The following is a 14,706-nucleotide window of genomic DNA, read 5'->3' as shown; positions in this document are numbered from 1 at the left end:
AACGCGCCTAGACTCGAGGTGGATTTATCTATCCCAGCTTATAACTTAGAAAGCCAATGAGCCATATAAGAATTCGGTGGCGCATTTGTAGCGTGCCGGGTTTCCGAACCGTAGCGTTAACTTTGGTACGTTCGAGTCCCACCGGGGATTTGGAAATTTACGAAATAAAATAATATAAAGCTTAGCTACCTTAGGTCCATCTGTTAGCGTTTTAGAGCATTATTTATGAATTGTGAATAAATTTGAATAAATTAATGCGAAAATGGGCGGGGATAGGGCGGGGTTAAGACGCCCAACCAGCCGTAACATAGGCTAAAATGGGGGAAAAAGGGGGTTATATAGGGGAAAGGCACTAAAAAAGGGGGAAATGGGGGGAAAAGAGGGGGTGAAAGGGGTAAAAGTGGTGGTAGTAAATCTTCGGTATAAATGCATAAGTTTTTAGCCCATCAATAGATGGCGCTAAAAACTAAAAAATGTGAACCAATTGATGTTACACATGAGAATTCCGGAGAAATTTGGAAAAATATGTACGGGGATTTTGATTTTACCCCCCCTATTTCGTATCGTTTTGATATTGGAGATATTGTTAGAATCAGCAAAATTAAGAGAACGTTCGAAAAAGGATATATACCAAATTGGTCGTAAGAAAGTATATAAGTTGGAGGATTTAAATTCCGAACCCATGTTAGGTATTTTCTAAGAGGAAGAGATACAAAGGTCAGTAAATTTTGAAACAAAGTCATAAATTTGACGGTTCAATTGAAAAACTGGAGCCTTGGAAAGGTTATCCACCGTCCTTCGATAGTTGGGTGAAAGAAATAGTGGTAAAATAATATCATGAGTTTCTACATTACTTTGACTTTCGATTTATCAATGGACTATTTCCCCGATAATCGTATTTGCCAGAAACTGTTAATTTAAACGGGCCTTACGAAGTTGGACTAGCTGAAATAAGTTATTCTAGAACTTGGAGCAATATCCAAACCGATGACGTAATATCGTTGTTAAAAAAATCAATTTGTGGTGAAAATTAGATTATAGATAACAAATTATGATTCAATTACAGCTTTGCTACATTTTTTAAAATCTGAAACAGAAAAAGCTATATCTATGTCGAAACATTATGCTGATAAAGAAGCAATGATATTTGAATATTTTCAGTCACGTTGAAGAAGGACTATATAGTTAACATATCAGGGTTCTTGGCGGTTGCACTTGGCTTTACAAAAGAAATGGTTCAAAATTTCAGTATCACTGATTATAATTTAGGAGATTTTACAGTCGATTTGAATGTTGGAATGGATTCATTATTTGTTTATTCCGACATTGTGGAAAATCGCATCGTAGGTGACGTTAGTGCGCTTCTTTTTCGAATTGTGAGTGTACAAGGAAAAGACGGGGGAAATATAGATAAAGACTTCATACGTCCTCATTACATTAATTCTTTTCAAAATAAGAACTCTAACTAGCGAACTGAGAGTTCCAGTTCAATTTGAACGTGGTAAAGTTCATATAGTTCATTTGAAAAGGAGAATCATGACTTCAGACTACGTTAGGTATTACTTAAACCAAGGGAAATTTGACTCGAATTATCATCCTGGCTAAGATAATTATTATACTATTCAAATTGGCTTCTTTGCATAATTCCCGAAGTTTTTCTATTCCAAAATAGAAATGTTAACGTTTTGTGATATTAAAGGAGAAATATAAATATAATTTTCGTTACTTTTGAACTAGTTTCTATAAAGGAACTTTAATCAAATGGCCATTTGTATGAGTACACTTACCGATAATGGATTTTACTAATCTAGACAATTACTGCGTCTTTTAATTAATATTTTATAAATACTACCTGAATATTTTTTTAAATATGAAACATTATATTTTTATTTTAGATTAATGAGCTAAAAAAATTGGTATCCGTGTTTCAGTTAAGCTTTGATATTGACATCGGTTAATTTACGATATCGGCTAACGATCCTAGTCTGTTTATAACATTAAATCGGAACTTCAAGTGTCACTAGACAGTATATAACTTCAAAATCGAGAGTTAGGAACTTTAAAACAATCTCAACAGGATACCCGTGGTTAAACTTATCATTATATGTGATAATGTAATAAGATAAGCTCAGTGAACGTTGGGCAATGGCCTCAGAGTTTTGCTTGCAATGGTCAAGCTAAAATTCCTCTCCTTGACGCAATCTTCTAAGGAGCTATTAGTAAAATAATATATTACGAACAAAAATGGTCTCACTTAGACCACAAAAGTTATACTTAGCTTGAAAAATTAATATTTAAATCAAAGTAGAAAATTCAGTTAAGCAAAGGCTTAGAGCATTGACGTCAATGACGTGGCAATGAAAATACGAGATTCCCGAGCCCGACGGTACATAAGACTCCCGGTCTCCACTGTCCCGTCAAAACTCAAAGCCGAAAGCTCGCGCAGCTAAAATTCCTCTTTAGTAAATAAAGAACACGTGGCGCAATCTTCTAAGGAGCTATTAGTAAAATAATATATTACGAACAAAAATGGCCTCACTTAGACCACAAACATTATACTTAAATGTTAAACTTTACTTTTGCCATGGTAAAAATATTAAGATAAAATACTAGTTTACGAAGAAATACTCATGGTAAACAATGAAACTTTATTAGGTGTAAAAATTTCTAATAAAGGTGGAGAGCTTTCGACCCGAGGGTCTTCATCAGTCCAAGCCAACTGTTGGCTCTTAACAGTTGGCTTGGACTGATGAAGACCCTCGGGTCGAAAGCTCTCCACCTTTATTAGAAATTTTTACACCTAATAAAGTTTCATTGTTTACCATGAGTATTTCTTCGTAAACTAGTCTTTTATCTTAATACTTAAATGTCCTAAAATTTTAATGAGAGGTGTATCTAAGAAGGAGATTGACATCCGTTAATTTACAATATCGGCTCGGCTAATGATGCTAATCTGTTTATAAAATTATATCGGAACTTCAAGTAGTAAATAAACAACACTTGAGTTATTAGTAAAAGAATATACTACGAACAAAAATGGTCTCACTTAGATCACAAAAATTATACTTAAAAAAATATTAATATTTAAAAAATTAATATTTAAATCAAAGTAGAAAATTCAGTTAAGCAAAGGCTTAGAGCTGCCGACTGAAAATATTAGCTTCCCGCGTACATTACTATAGACTCCCGTCTCCCGATAAAGCTGAGGCGCCCCTAATAGCGCGCGGTTCTTCACAGCTGCAATCTCCACTCAGTATCATCTTAAGCTTAAAATACGAGGTTACCTACGTACATAATAGCGAATCGCCGTGATAGCGAGGCGCCTAGGCGAACTTCGCGAGCCCCGAACATCGCTCGAAAGAGTTGAAAAGCGAACAACCTCGTCCGAGGGATCAGCCACTGGCGTATTCCCCCGGTATTACCTCTTTGGAAGTTTTAATGCCGTAAAATCGGGCGATATGCCTTTAATCCGTTCTAATATTGAAATAAAAACTGTAAAAAGTAATCCCGAGTGTATTTTCGCGTTAAACGGCCTTATACGCTTCCCATCTTACACCCTCAGAAAGACTTTATTACAGAATGGCTTCTCCCTCGTCAAATTTTCCGTTTAGAGTAATATTTTGCAAACGCCATCTAGATGTCGTGTGCAAAATAAAAAGACTGTTGTTTAGCCTTAAAAAGCCTGTTGTTTAGTCTTACAAAAGACTGTTGTTTTGTTTAGTCTTAAAATTTTGAGCTCTACTACAAGATGACTAGTTTGCTCTGCTCAACAAGACGAAATGAAAAATATGACATGGTTTTCACAAAGAGGCGCCTTTTGCATCAAACCTGTGAACAAAGGGAGTGGGAACGGAATTTTTCGGATCCACTACGAGAAATGTGACGGCGGGGGGGGGGGGACGACTGTCGGACGGGGACGTGAATATATTGTCCTCTCTAAGTTGCACAACGCCTCTTTCCTTCGTCTTCGCCATTGTTGCTTGACACCACTAGCGAAGCCTGAAAGACCCAAAAATTTACTCGGGTGTTCTCGATACTAGTTTATAGTTGGAAAATTTTATTCCTCTGCGCGACGTATGCCGCCTACGTTTTCAGGTCCTTTCTAGTTTTAATGCGAGAGGTGTAACCTGGGGGTCAACGGTCAACAATTTAGCGGGGGGATCTTGTTCTTTAGAATATAAAGAAAACGGGTTTTTGAAATGCTCTCTTGTACATTAAAAAGGCATAATGTAGCGAAAATATCAAACAGATACTAACGGACCCTTAGGGGAGTGAATGCAGGTGTGTGATGTTGTGTTTGATTTTAACAAATAGAAATATAAACCGTGAAAGTACATTAAGTAATTAAACGCTGTTACAGTAAGAAATAAAATTTTATTTGAAGGCCTCTATAGGCACGTTTTTAAAAATATCGAGGCCCCCCAAGTAGGCCAAAAATTTTCAACGTAGGCACGTGCCTACCCGTGCCTACTGCTGGCGGCGCGACTGTAGCTCGGCCTTTAAACGCGCTGCACCATTATTCAAGAAAGGAGCAATTTTTCTTGAGAAAAAATTATTAAACACTGCCGCGTTGAAAACACGTGGAACTGAAGCTAGAAAGGAAACATTTTCGGAATTGAAGGTATAAATTAAGAATAAAATGACTGGAAGCGGGATAAGGAAAAAGAGAAAGAAGATTGGTGTTAAAAGTAAAAGAAAATCGTCTACCCTAGTTAGTTCAGCTCTGGGAACGAAAAGGAGAAGGTCAGCGATATTTTCATGAATTGAAGATAATAACTTTTGAATGGCGTTAATTCATCCGAAGTCAGGTACATAAAAAATCTCTGACCTGGATATTTTCGAGGTGCCCCTTACCCAGTCGGGAATTATTGGCGGAGAATGGGCTGAATATAGCCCTTTATCTAATGTGGACGAAAATTCGACCATTACCTTTGTTATTCCTGGAAATTTGGAAACTTACATAGACATATCCAAAACACTTCTCCGCGTGCAATTAAAAATAATCAGACCCGATAAAGCAGTTATTGATTATACAAAGGAAGCTCTGGGACCCGAAAATCTTTTTCTGCAGGCTCTTTTCAGTGAATTACAAAAAAGACTGCTATGACGCTTCTGTCCTTTTTAACCTCGGTAAGTGGTATTTTACAATTAAGTAATAATAAAATGAGAGTCAGGCAAGAAGACATAAACGAGATTTATTAACCTTAAATATAATTTACCACTTAGGTACTACTACCCCTCACACATTTGCGATTGACAAAACTATACCCGATTATGAAAAAACCTTTGGCACTTAGTGAATTCTCTGAATTGGACGCTACCGACATGCTGAAAGCGCAATGTGAACAGCACAACACTATGATTGCTTGCATTATGAACACTTTCGTCACTACAATTCCGAATTCGGTATAAGTAACGACAACCAAGAAAGATCGACTGAAAAATGGTTTAACTTGTGGTAAGGTGTTTCTTCCAAGGCCCTTTACCTACGCACTTTCGCAAAACTTTAACCTCATGGCTAGAAAAATGTGTTGCAAAATTAAATGTGAACATTATGGACGTATCAGAAACTTATGGCCCATACATTAAGGACAAATTGGAAAAATCTAGTAACAACGGTCCAGCGAGCACATCCAATAAGGACAGTGGAGCGAACACATCCAAGAAGGACAGCGGAGTGAACACATCCAAGAAGGACAGTGGAGCGAATTCATCCAAGAAGGGCAGTGGAGCGAACACATGCTAGAAGGACAGTGGAGCGAACACATCCAAGAAGGACAGTGGAGCGAACACACCCAAGAAGGACAGTGGAGCGAACACACCCAAGAAGGACAGTGGAGCGAACACATCCAAGAAGGACAGTGGAGCGAACACACCCAAGAAGGACAGTGGAGCGAACACACCCAAGAAGGACAGCGGAGCGAACACATCCAAGAAGGACAGCGGCGCGAACACATCTAAGAAGGGCAGTGGAGCGAACACATCCAAGAAGGACAGCGGAGCGAATACATCCAAGAAGGACAGTGGAGCGAACACATCCAATAAGGGCAGTGTAACAAGCACATCCGATATTAACAATACTCCTCAATCTCCCATTGACGTTTTGTTTTCCCGGTTCAAACATACAAAACCAAAAACCGGACTCCTTTCCGCATGTATAAAATTACATGACGACAGTGAACTAACTACATATACTTCAGAAGTGATACCTTCATCGGACGTTCTGGTAATTAAATACTATCCAACATCTGAAATAGCTTACGAATACTCGTCAGAATGGTGGCGTCATTGTCAACTAGATATGACCTTACCTTTATTAAGTAACGTAGAAGACGACCAACCAATTTTAAACGCCTTGTCGATCTTTATGGGATGGGCCATGAAAATAATGGACTATCCAAAAAACGCAAAACTCAACAAAATCTATTCGCTCTTGGAAAGAAAAGTACGTTTTCCTGCTTGGCGCAAGGGAGACGTGAATATAAAAGAAATTACTTAGTAAAATATAAAATTAAAAAAATTTAAAATATTTTGTGAAAAAAATAACCAAGTAGCGTTACTTCACGGGAAAGACTACATTGCAAGGGTGGATATATCTGGAAGTAAACTTAACGAGGTTTGAGAAATAAAAATTGTTACAACTTGTGGTTTGCCCAATAATGTCATAAACAAAAGACTCCACCTTAACTCTTACATTCTATTCTCATGAAACTCAATAGTTCTCCAAGACAATAGCAATTTATCGGCTAGCACGCTTGAGAGGGTAAAGGTGTGTGCATTTCGAGAAAGTCAACTTTACTGGGGGTTTCCAAGTAGCAATACTTCATGGGAAAGACTACATTACAAATGTAGGTATTGCTGGAAAGTACACTTTACGGAAATTACCGGAAAGACTACGATACAAGGACAGGTAATTCTGGAAAGTAGACTTCACGGGGAATACTAAATTGCAAGGGTAGGTATTGTTGGAGAGTAAACTTTAAGGGGATTACCGGAAAGACTACGTTACAAGGGTAGGTAATGCTGGAAAGTAAATTTTACGGGTAATACCGGAAACACTACATTACAAGGGTTGGTAATGCTGGAAAGTAAACTTTACAGAGGTAAAACAAGGTGCGCAAGGCGTAATTATCCGGCTAGAAAATCCGCTGAACGAAGACTCCTCCCTACTCATGCCATTTAAAGTCAGTAAAAGAGTTGGCCGCAAGCTGTAATTTGAGATGGAAAGTAGTATTTTGGAAAATTTCAAAGCCTACTAAATTGATTTCATAAAGGTATTTTAGCTTCGGCAACAAGCTTAAAGTTCTAACGGCCAACAGTTGAAAGCCCAAAAAATAGAATGTTTTGCTCGCATATTTGAAATCGGTTAACTAATACAATTCCCACCGGTTAGTATGACAGTAAAGAGAAGGACAAAGGTCTGTTTTAGTTCAACGAAAGGTTCACTATTTGGCGCTTGGGACATTTCGACGTCGCACCGGCTAGCCACGAAACTAAATTTAAACCAATCGTTCGAAAGGCTGTGGTTCTACTGGGGTTGTCTGTTACTTAACAGATAAGCTTAATTAAAAGAAAAAGATTTATGTTACAATATACTATAATGCATTGTTTTCTTAGAACCAGTACAATTTTATTACGAGAACGTACGAATTGAATCATTATCATACAGCGGACAAAATTTTCCATGAATTCCTCGTGTTTCCGACAGGGAGGTAATATTTCCATCGTCAACATTAACAATTTTACCAGAGAACATAATTTTTTCTCTATTTCAGGGTGAATGTTACGTTCATTGCTGTGATGGAAAAAAATTACGCAGAGGTATTATTTCTACATGACACACTTGTGGAAAATTATATTGATTTTATGTTTCGTTTTAGCCCTTCGATGTAGAAATTGATTATCGTAGACTTGACAGTTCTTGCGTTCATTCAATGAATGAACATAACGAAACTTGCACGCACCCCTTTTGGTTCACAGAGCACAACATGCTTTCGTATTTCCGCGAAGCCGAATACCAAATATCATTGACTGGAGTCCTCGAAGTCTTTCGTCCTCAGGCATGTTTGTTTTCTAATTTTTTATAACTGGTCAGCAGGTGGATGAATATGACTAGAGCTGTGTTCCACAATTTCACATTTCAAATAACAATGGGCAGAAGCTAACCATTTTTACATTTAAGATTTTTTAAATTTACTTTTTAGGTGTGGATTTTAATCAATCTTTTCCTCATCATGTTCAATTTCAAACTTTGGAATCTCTTGTTTGCATATGCCGGTCGATTCGTGCCCGGACTACGATTGGTTCCTCTTATCTTGGCTAAGAAATGCGACACTACCAAGAAGTTTATATTTGTGATCTATTTCGTCGGTTGTTTTATTTTGGTAGAAAACTTTAAGGCACATCTGTCAACGAAATTGACGGTACACATTGATCGCAACATAAATAACTTCGACGATATTTTGAAATATCCGGACTTGCGTATTCTCTTACATGATGATGTTGCCAGCTACGATTATGTTAAGGTACAAAGTGGCTTCAAGTTTAGTGCCATGTTAAATTCTGTGTTTCTTTGAAGTGAGGGTTGGGAGGTATCATAATTCCGGTTTTCCCCATTTTTTAATTTGGCAATAGTATAGCTTTAAGCTAGGTTCTCACTCGGTAGAAAACACGACGCAAACACGGCAGAAATTTGTTCGACGGAAATTTTCTTACGCTGAGCTCGACGGAATTGCTCTTCGGTCGGACAGAAATCGTGTTCTACTTTTTCCGTCGAGCGCGGCGTAAGGCTGGGGTATTGTCCAATGAGATTTCGAGCTACCTATGATGTACGGGCTGCCTGGGATGAACTTTGGTTTTTGTTTTTTGGAAATCTATGCGTAGTTTTTCTTCGGCCTTATAATGCCAGCCAAGAAAAACAAGAAACTCTCTGATTCAAGCGAAGGAATAAAATTTGGATGAAAACAAGGAAATAATTAGAGAGAAGTTTAGAAAATGTCCATATCTCTATAATTTAAGCCATAAGGAATACAAAGATACAATTTTAAAAGAGAAGTGATGGAGATCTATTAGAGCGCTTTTTTAAAATATCGATCAAGTAAATAATGTGAAAAGTTTTATTATAATTAATCTAAAATCAATTATTGTTTATTTAACAAACAAAATTGAAGTTGTAAATGCTTAAAAACCTTTTATCGTCACTGAAAAATCCTCCATTTTCGTTTTTTCTCGCCACACTCTCTATCTCGCGACTTAGCGCCAATTTCGTGAAAACGCGAGAAAATCCTTCCCATTGATTACGTGACAAGATACCTTCCGTCAAGTGTGAACGGTCATAATTTCTACCGGCGGATTCATGATTTCCGTCGTGATTTTTCTGTCGAGTGAGAACCTAGCATTAGACGTAAAGGACCAACTCGTTTTCTGAGGCTCAGAAGGATGTATAGACCAAACCCATAAAACATTATCATGCCAACCTAGCTTATAATGGATTTGGAGAATGCAATGTTGAGTTAAAAAAATTCCATTAATAGGCCACCCGCCAGGATATCTTTAAAGAAAACAGAAGAAGATCGAAGCAATTCAAGACGGAGGGGAGCAATGATTTCATCTTCAACAAGGGAAACGCAGTTTTTATCAGCACTCTATCTCATCTGGAATATTTTTGTCTTCATGGTTACAAACAGAAAAAGGCGTTATACTACGGGAAAGACCCTTTCTTATCGATATTTTCAAGTGTTACAATGTCAAATAACGCATCTACTTTTATCAAAAACGTCATAAACATGAGGTAAAATATTCCACTCGTTATGAAGGAACAGGTATATCATAAGTTAGGCACTTAGGGCTCTATTTTGTCCAAAACTACATCGCGGGAAGCATAAACGGTAACTTTAAGTATTCGTTTTTGAACCAAAACGTAAAAAAGCATGCACTGCTATTCGACAGCGTCAAAATTAGGCACAATATAGATCCTTTCCAAAAGTAAGGGGTAAAAAGAGCCTCTTGTTTGACCACTTTATTTTCCTAAGAGCGGTCATCCAGTCTGTGGATCCAAAGACGTTAAATATGTAAAAGGATTTAAGTGGACTGGTAACTTTCAAGCCCCTAGCTAACCTCTTTGGATCCATATACCGGTTGTTCCATCTTATTCCTATAGAAAACAAACGATGCGGCGGAACTTCTTTTGAAACGAGTTCTTGAAAAGGGTTTTCAGGTGCAAAAGACAAATTTTATCCCACTTTTATTATACGCTTTTATAGCAAATACTGTTAATTGGCAAAAACGTTAAGCGGAAAGACTTTTGGTAACCAGAGCATGCTTTATGATTTTTACGTCCTGAGTTCTCCAACCTAAAGTGCTTCCTAAACCTGTGGTAGCAAAGATAAGCGCACTCAATAGTAAAGGTATTTATACATATACACATATACAAAAATATCTCGGTCAAGGGGGCGAAAGGGTGCCAGGTCATACGCGTTCTATAAATGCCCTATCCTCTTTGAAATCGACCGAACTTAAGACCATAGGTCCGGCGTTAGGTGAAAAATGGGGCGAAAGTAACTTAGGCCTGTCACGTACATTCTTTGAGGGCCACGTTAATGCTGTCTTTATGGGGCACGATTTCTTCCATTTCCCCAGGGTTCTTATAATCTATGGCCCTGCGAGTCCCGGAAACAATCAAGAGATCTACGCCTAAAACTTGTTACTTTACTTGCTGTTTCAAGTATTTTTTGCGTACTTATGACAAAAGCAATAATGTAGTTGGCTGAGTCGTGTTGAAATTCCGAGGCTACAATTTTTTTGTTATATGAAAAACCCATTTTATCACGGTTGGAAATTTGTTTAGATTTGGTTAGTTTTATAAATAGTGTTAGAATTACGTCCCTTTGTAAAAGACCAATAATTGGAGGTGCTAAAAATCTTTACGCTTAAAACAGTTTTCGAGTAGAATAAATAGTGACTCACCGACTCATTCACCGTACACGATGAAATGAACAAGAACATCACTGCCAGTTTCAAATGCATGGGATAAAAAATACGGAACCGGACATTTGGGCGCCGACCTTTAGCCGCCGGTCATTTAGGCACCGCCACTTAGGCGCCGCGACATTTAGGCTCCGCGACAATTTGGCGCCGCGACATTTAGGCTCCGCGACAATTTGGCGCCGCGACATTTAGGCTCCGCGACATTTAGGCTCCGCGACAATTTGGCACCGAGACATTTAGGCGCCGAGACAATTAGGCGCCGCGACATTGCCGTAAAATTTTCGTGAAAGATTTGAGATATTTAATAAAGGAACATGACAAGTACTTTTAGGCTTATATTCTTTTAATTCAACTGACATCAGAGTTCAACGATGTTGTTGTTTATCTTCATTGACTTCCCAAAATAATATGCCTTTTCCAAATTTTTTTTTATCTTCTTTGACTTCCCAGAATAATATGACTTTTCCAAATTATTGTTGTTTATCTTCATTGACTTCCTAAAATAATGTCTTTTCCAAAATATTGTTTTTTATCTTCATTGACTTTCCAAAATAATATGCATTTTCCAAATTATTGTTTATCTTCTTTGACTTCACAAAATAATATGCCTTTTCCAAATTATTGTTTATCTTTTTTGACTTCCCAAAATAATATGCCTTTTCCAAAATACTGTTGTTTATCTTCTTTGACTTCCCAGAATATTATGCCTTTTCCAAAATATTGCTGTTTATCTTCTTTGACTTCCCAAAAAAAATTTGCCTTTTCCTAAATATTGTTTTTATCTTTATTGACTTCCCAAAAAATTTGCCTTTTCCTAAATATTGTTTTTATCTTCATTAAATTCCCAAAATAATATGCCTTTTCCAAAATATTGTAGTTCATGTGCGTTGACTTCCAAAATAATATGGCTTTTCCAAAATATTTTTTCTGGTTATATTCATTGACTTCCCAACTTAGGTTAGGTTAGGTTATGTTTATTTTTATTATTTCAAGATTGTTTTGTGAAAACAAGTAAGGTTTCGTGCCCTTTAATGGGGATTGCGAACATAGTCATGCAGTGACGCACAGGGACAATACACGGGTTGCCAAATTGAGAAGTCTTTACGAATATTTAGAAGAAATAATGGAAATATTATTGGCACGTAAATGGCTCGACGCCTAAATGTCGCGGAGCCTAAGTGTCACGGTGCCGAAATGTCGCGGCGCCTAAATGTCGCGACGCCTAAATGTCACGGCGCCTTATTGTCTCGGCGCCTAAATAACCAGCGCCTAAGTGGCGGCGCCTAAATGTCACGGACCGTAAAAAATACTCCCTTCCAATTTTTCGTAAGATTTTCATCCCACACTTTAAAGGAAAAAAAAATATATAGAACTAGGGCTTTCATACAGCCGGGCTGCCAGATATCTAGTTGGGGATTGCTTTGCAAAAGCAGTCTATTTGGTTTTTCGTACTGAACGCATTGCAATTTTTAGTGTAAGGGATTCTCACTCACTATTTCCCAATGTAAGAATTTTACAACTCAAAACGTTTCAAAAAAAGAAACTCGCCGTCTCTAGTGTGGTTTCATAGTTCGTATTTCCAAAAATAGTTCCTTTTTCGCATTATATCAACGTTTTTCTCTTGGATCCCTGATATTGTTCTGTTAACCCTTGGCTAGCTGAGTTGTAGCCAAAGGGTCGATAGTAGAAACACTGTGTAAGTTACAGAGATAAGACTTCAAAAAAGACAAAATAGTGAACCGTTGCTTGTCCATTTTGGAAATAGATATTTAGCGTTTGTCTACTGTTACATATTTCCTACCTCATTAATGGACTGGTGCATTTTTTAAATGACTTGCCAACTGTATGTGATTGGCAAGAACTCGATGTTCATTGTCTGCTAAGTGAATATAGTGGAAAAACACAAAAAAGGTCAATATTTTGTTATAATCTTAAACAATTCTAACATTATCGACGCAAATTCGATTTTCCCACAAACCTTTATCGAACAAAACATTTAAAACTTTAATTATGTTATCCCCCTTAAATTAATCCCTCCTTTACATTTAATGTGCCAGCCCTTGCTGGAACCTAAACCAAGATTCTGTTGACAGACAGTAAAGTTTTATTCTATTCTATATATATATTTTTAAACCGATATAAGGACTCGGATTTTGTGGTTGAGATGACAGTCCGTTGATTTTTGAATGTAGTTCGGTTCTTTCGCTCGTCAATGTTACACGTGTGGATCAAATAAATGTCATTGTAAAGCGAGCTAGCGCAATATTGGAAGCGATTTCAATGAAACGCCAAGTCCTTTAGATTTTTTCAGCCTTTTTAGTAATGTATGTAATTCCGATTGCAGAATAATGCATTTTTGGGAAACTGGACATATGGTCCGAGCGAATTACCTTCTGAACCGACAACGGTGCTCGAGATATATGATTCAAAAAGGAAATATGGAATTTTCGAAGACGTCTTTCCATGATATCAGCGTCTTGTTTATAGTATTCGGGGCTTTGACCATGCTCTCCATTCTGGCCTTGATCGGTGAAATCTGGTACGCCTCGAAAAATTGAAGCTTGGAGCGACCTCTCAGAGAAATGGAACAGGATACGTATTTCGGTTAAATCTTGAAAATTGCTTTTCCTGTAAGTACATTCTATTCAAGTTTATTTTCTCCATCGAAGTTCAATTTTATACTTCTCAAAGACTGTAGTGTTGTCTCAAACGTCCCCTTCTTTCATTGATTCACTTGATTATGTTTGTAAATAAACTTAGAATTTTTTGCAGCAAGAATATCTATATATAGTTCACTCTCCCTTTGAGCAACAAAAAGATTAGAGCTCACACCTACATCTAACATTTTTCGTTGTACATTTGAATTCCCTAAATTTTATTAAGAGTGACTTTCCTCACAAAAATAATCACACAATTTTTTCAAAAACTTGTAACGTGTTTAAAACGTACCACGTTACATTTTTGGGTGTAGACAGTAAATATTGACTTAAGTGGAACAATAACAATTGTTTAAAGTTATTATTTCTGCATGCCACGATGTATAAATATTTTTTTTGCTCTTGACGCGAAAGTTCAAACCAACTCAAATAGTGCACGTTTGACATTGCCCTACATTAAAGGCTAGAAATGTAGAGTAAAACGATGTTGCAGCGATTAAACAGTTTAAGGGACTTTGTCAAACCTAAAGTCCTTATTCACACTTGAGGTTCGAAAACCTTCCAAATTTAATTGTAAACTGATAATCGTGAACCTAATTACAACTACTCTTTCCTTACTTTCTCTACGAACCAACTTGAAGGTGGTTTGGAGTTTAAGTTCTACTATTAAGGATATTGTCAACTGGGATTATGATAGTCTTAAGTACACACGTTAGCTTCTTGCAACACCAAAGAAAATATATATATTCTGTAGACTTTTACTATCCCATAGAAGCTATTGGCCACAAATACCGAAACCACCCTATTCCAGTGAGAATAATAAGAGCCTCTGCAGACAGTAATTATTAGAACGTCTTTAAGTGTGAGCTAGGACTGTCAAAATCGCTTAAAATTTCAACCTTAGAAGAAATTTCAAAACTAGTTGGACAAACCAGTTTTGAACCAATTCCCATGTAATTTTGAACATAGCTAAAAAGAATTTCAAATTAATCAATAAAGAAATCCATTGGTTTTTGTGTTTTTCCCAAGACCTATAAAGTTTTTCGAAGCTTAAATTAGACAA

General features: G+C 37.1%; 1 protein-coding gene and 2 long non-coding RNA genes across 3 annotated transcripts; all 3 read left to right on the top strand.

Annotated features, from left to right (window-relative positions):
* Window positions 1-4,604: 4,604 nt before the first annotated feature.
* LOC149640173 (uncharacterized) lies at window positions 4,605-5,481 on the top strand. Its single transcript, XR_016372199.1, has 2 exons — window positions 4,605-5,130; window positions 5,227-5,481. It is a non-coding gene; the product is annotated as an uncharacterized LOC149640173 (long non-coding RNA).
* Window positions 5,482-8,123: 2,642 nt separating this feature from the next.
* On the top strand, window positions 8,124-9,869 carry LOC149640172 (uncharacterized). Its single transcript, XM_089850618.1, has 2 exons — window positions 8,124-8,525; window positions 9,534-9,869. Exons 1-2 carry the CDS (start codon window positions 8,235-8,237, stop codon window positions 9,792-9,794), a joined length of 552 nt encoding a protein of 183 aa, XP_089706744.1. The 5' UTR covers window positions 8,124-8,234; the 3' UTR covers window positions 9,795-9,869.
* Window positions 9,870-12,585: 2,716 nt separating this feature from the next.
* On the top strand, window positions 12,586-13,573 carry LOC149640171 (uncharacterized). The gene is made up of 3 exons (XR_016372198.1): window positions 12,586-12,682; window positions 12,752-12,897; window positions 13,331-13,573. It is a non-coding gene; the product is annotated as an uncharacterized LOC149640171 (long non-coding RNA).
* Window positions 13,574-14,706: the final 1,133 nt, after the last annotated feature.

This window comes from Phalangium opilio, unplaced genomic scaffold (assembly GCF_054372755.1).
Source record: "Phalangium opilio isolate 3A_F unplaced genomic scaffold, DU_Popi_V2 ptg000093l_1, whole genome shotgun sequence".
NCBI lineage: Eukaryota > Metazoa > Arthropoda > Arachnida > Opiliones > Phalangiidae > Phalangium > Phalangium opilio.
Note: the sequence above shows the minus strand (reverse complement) of the source record. Positions and strands in the feature narration are given on the sequence as shown.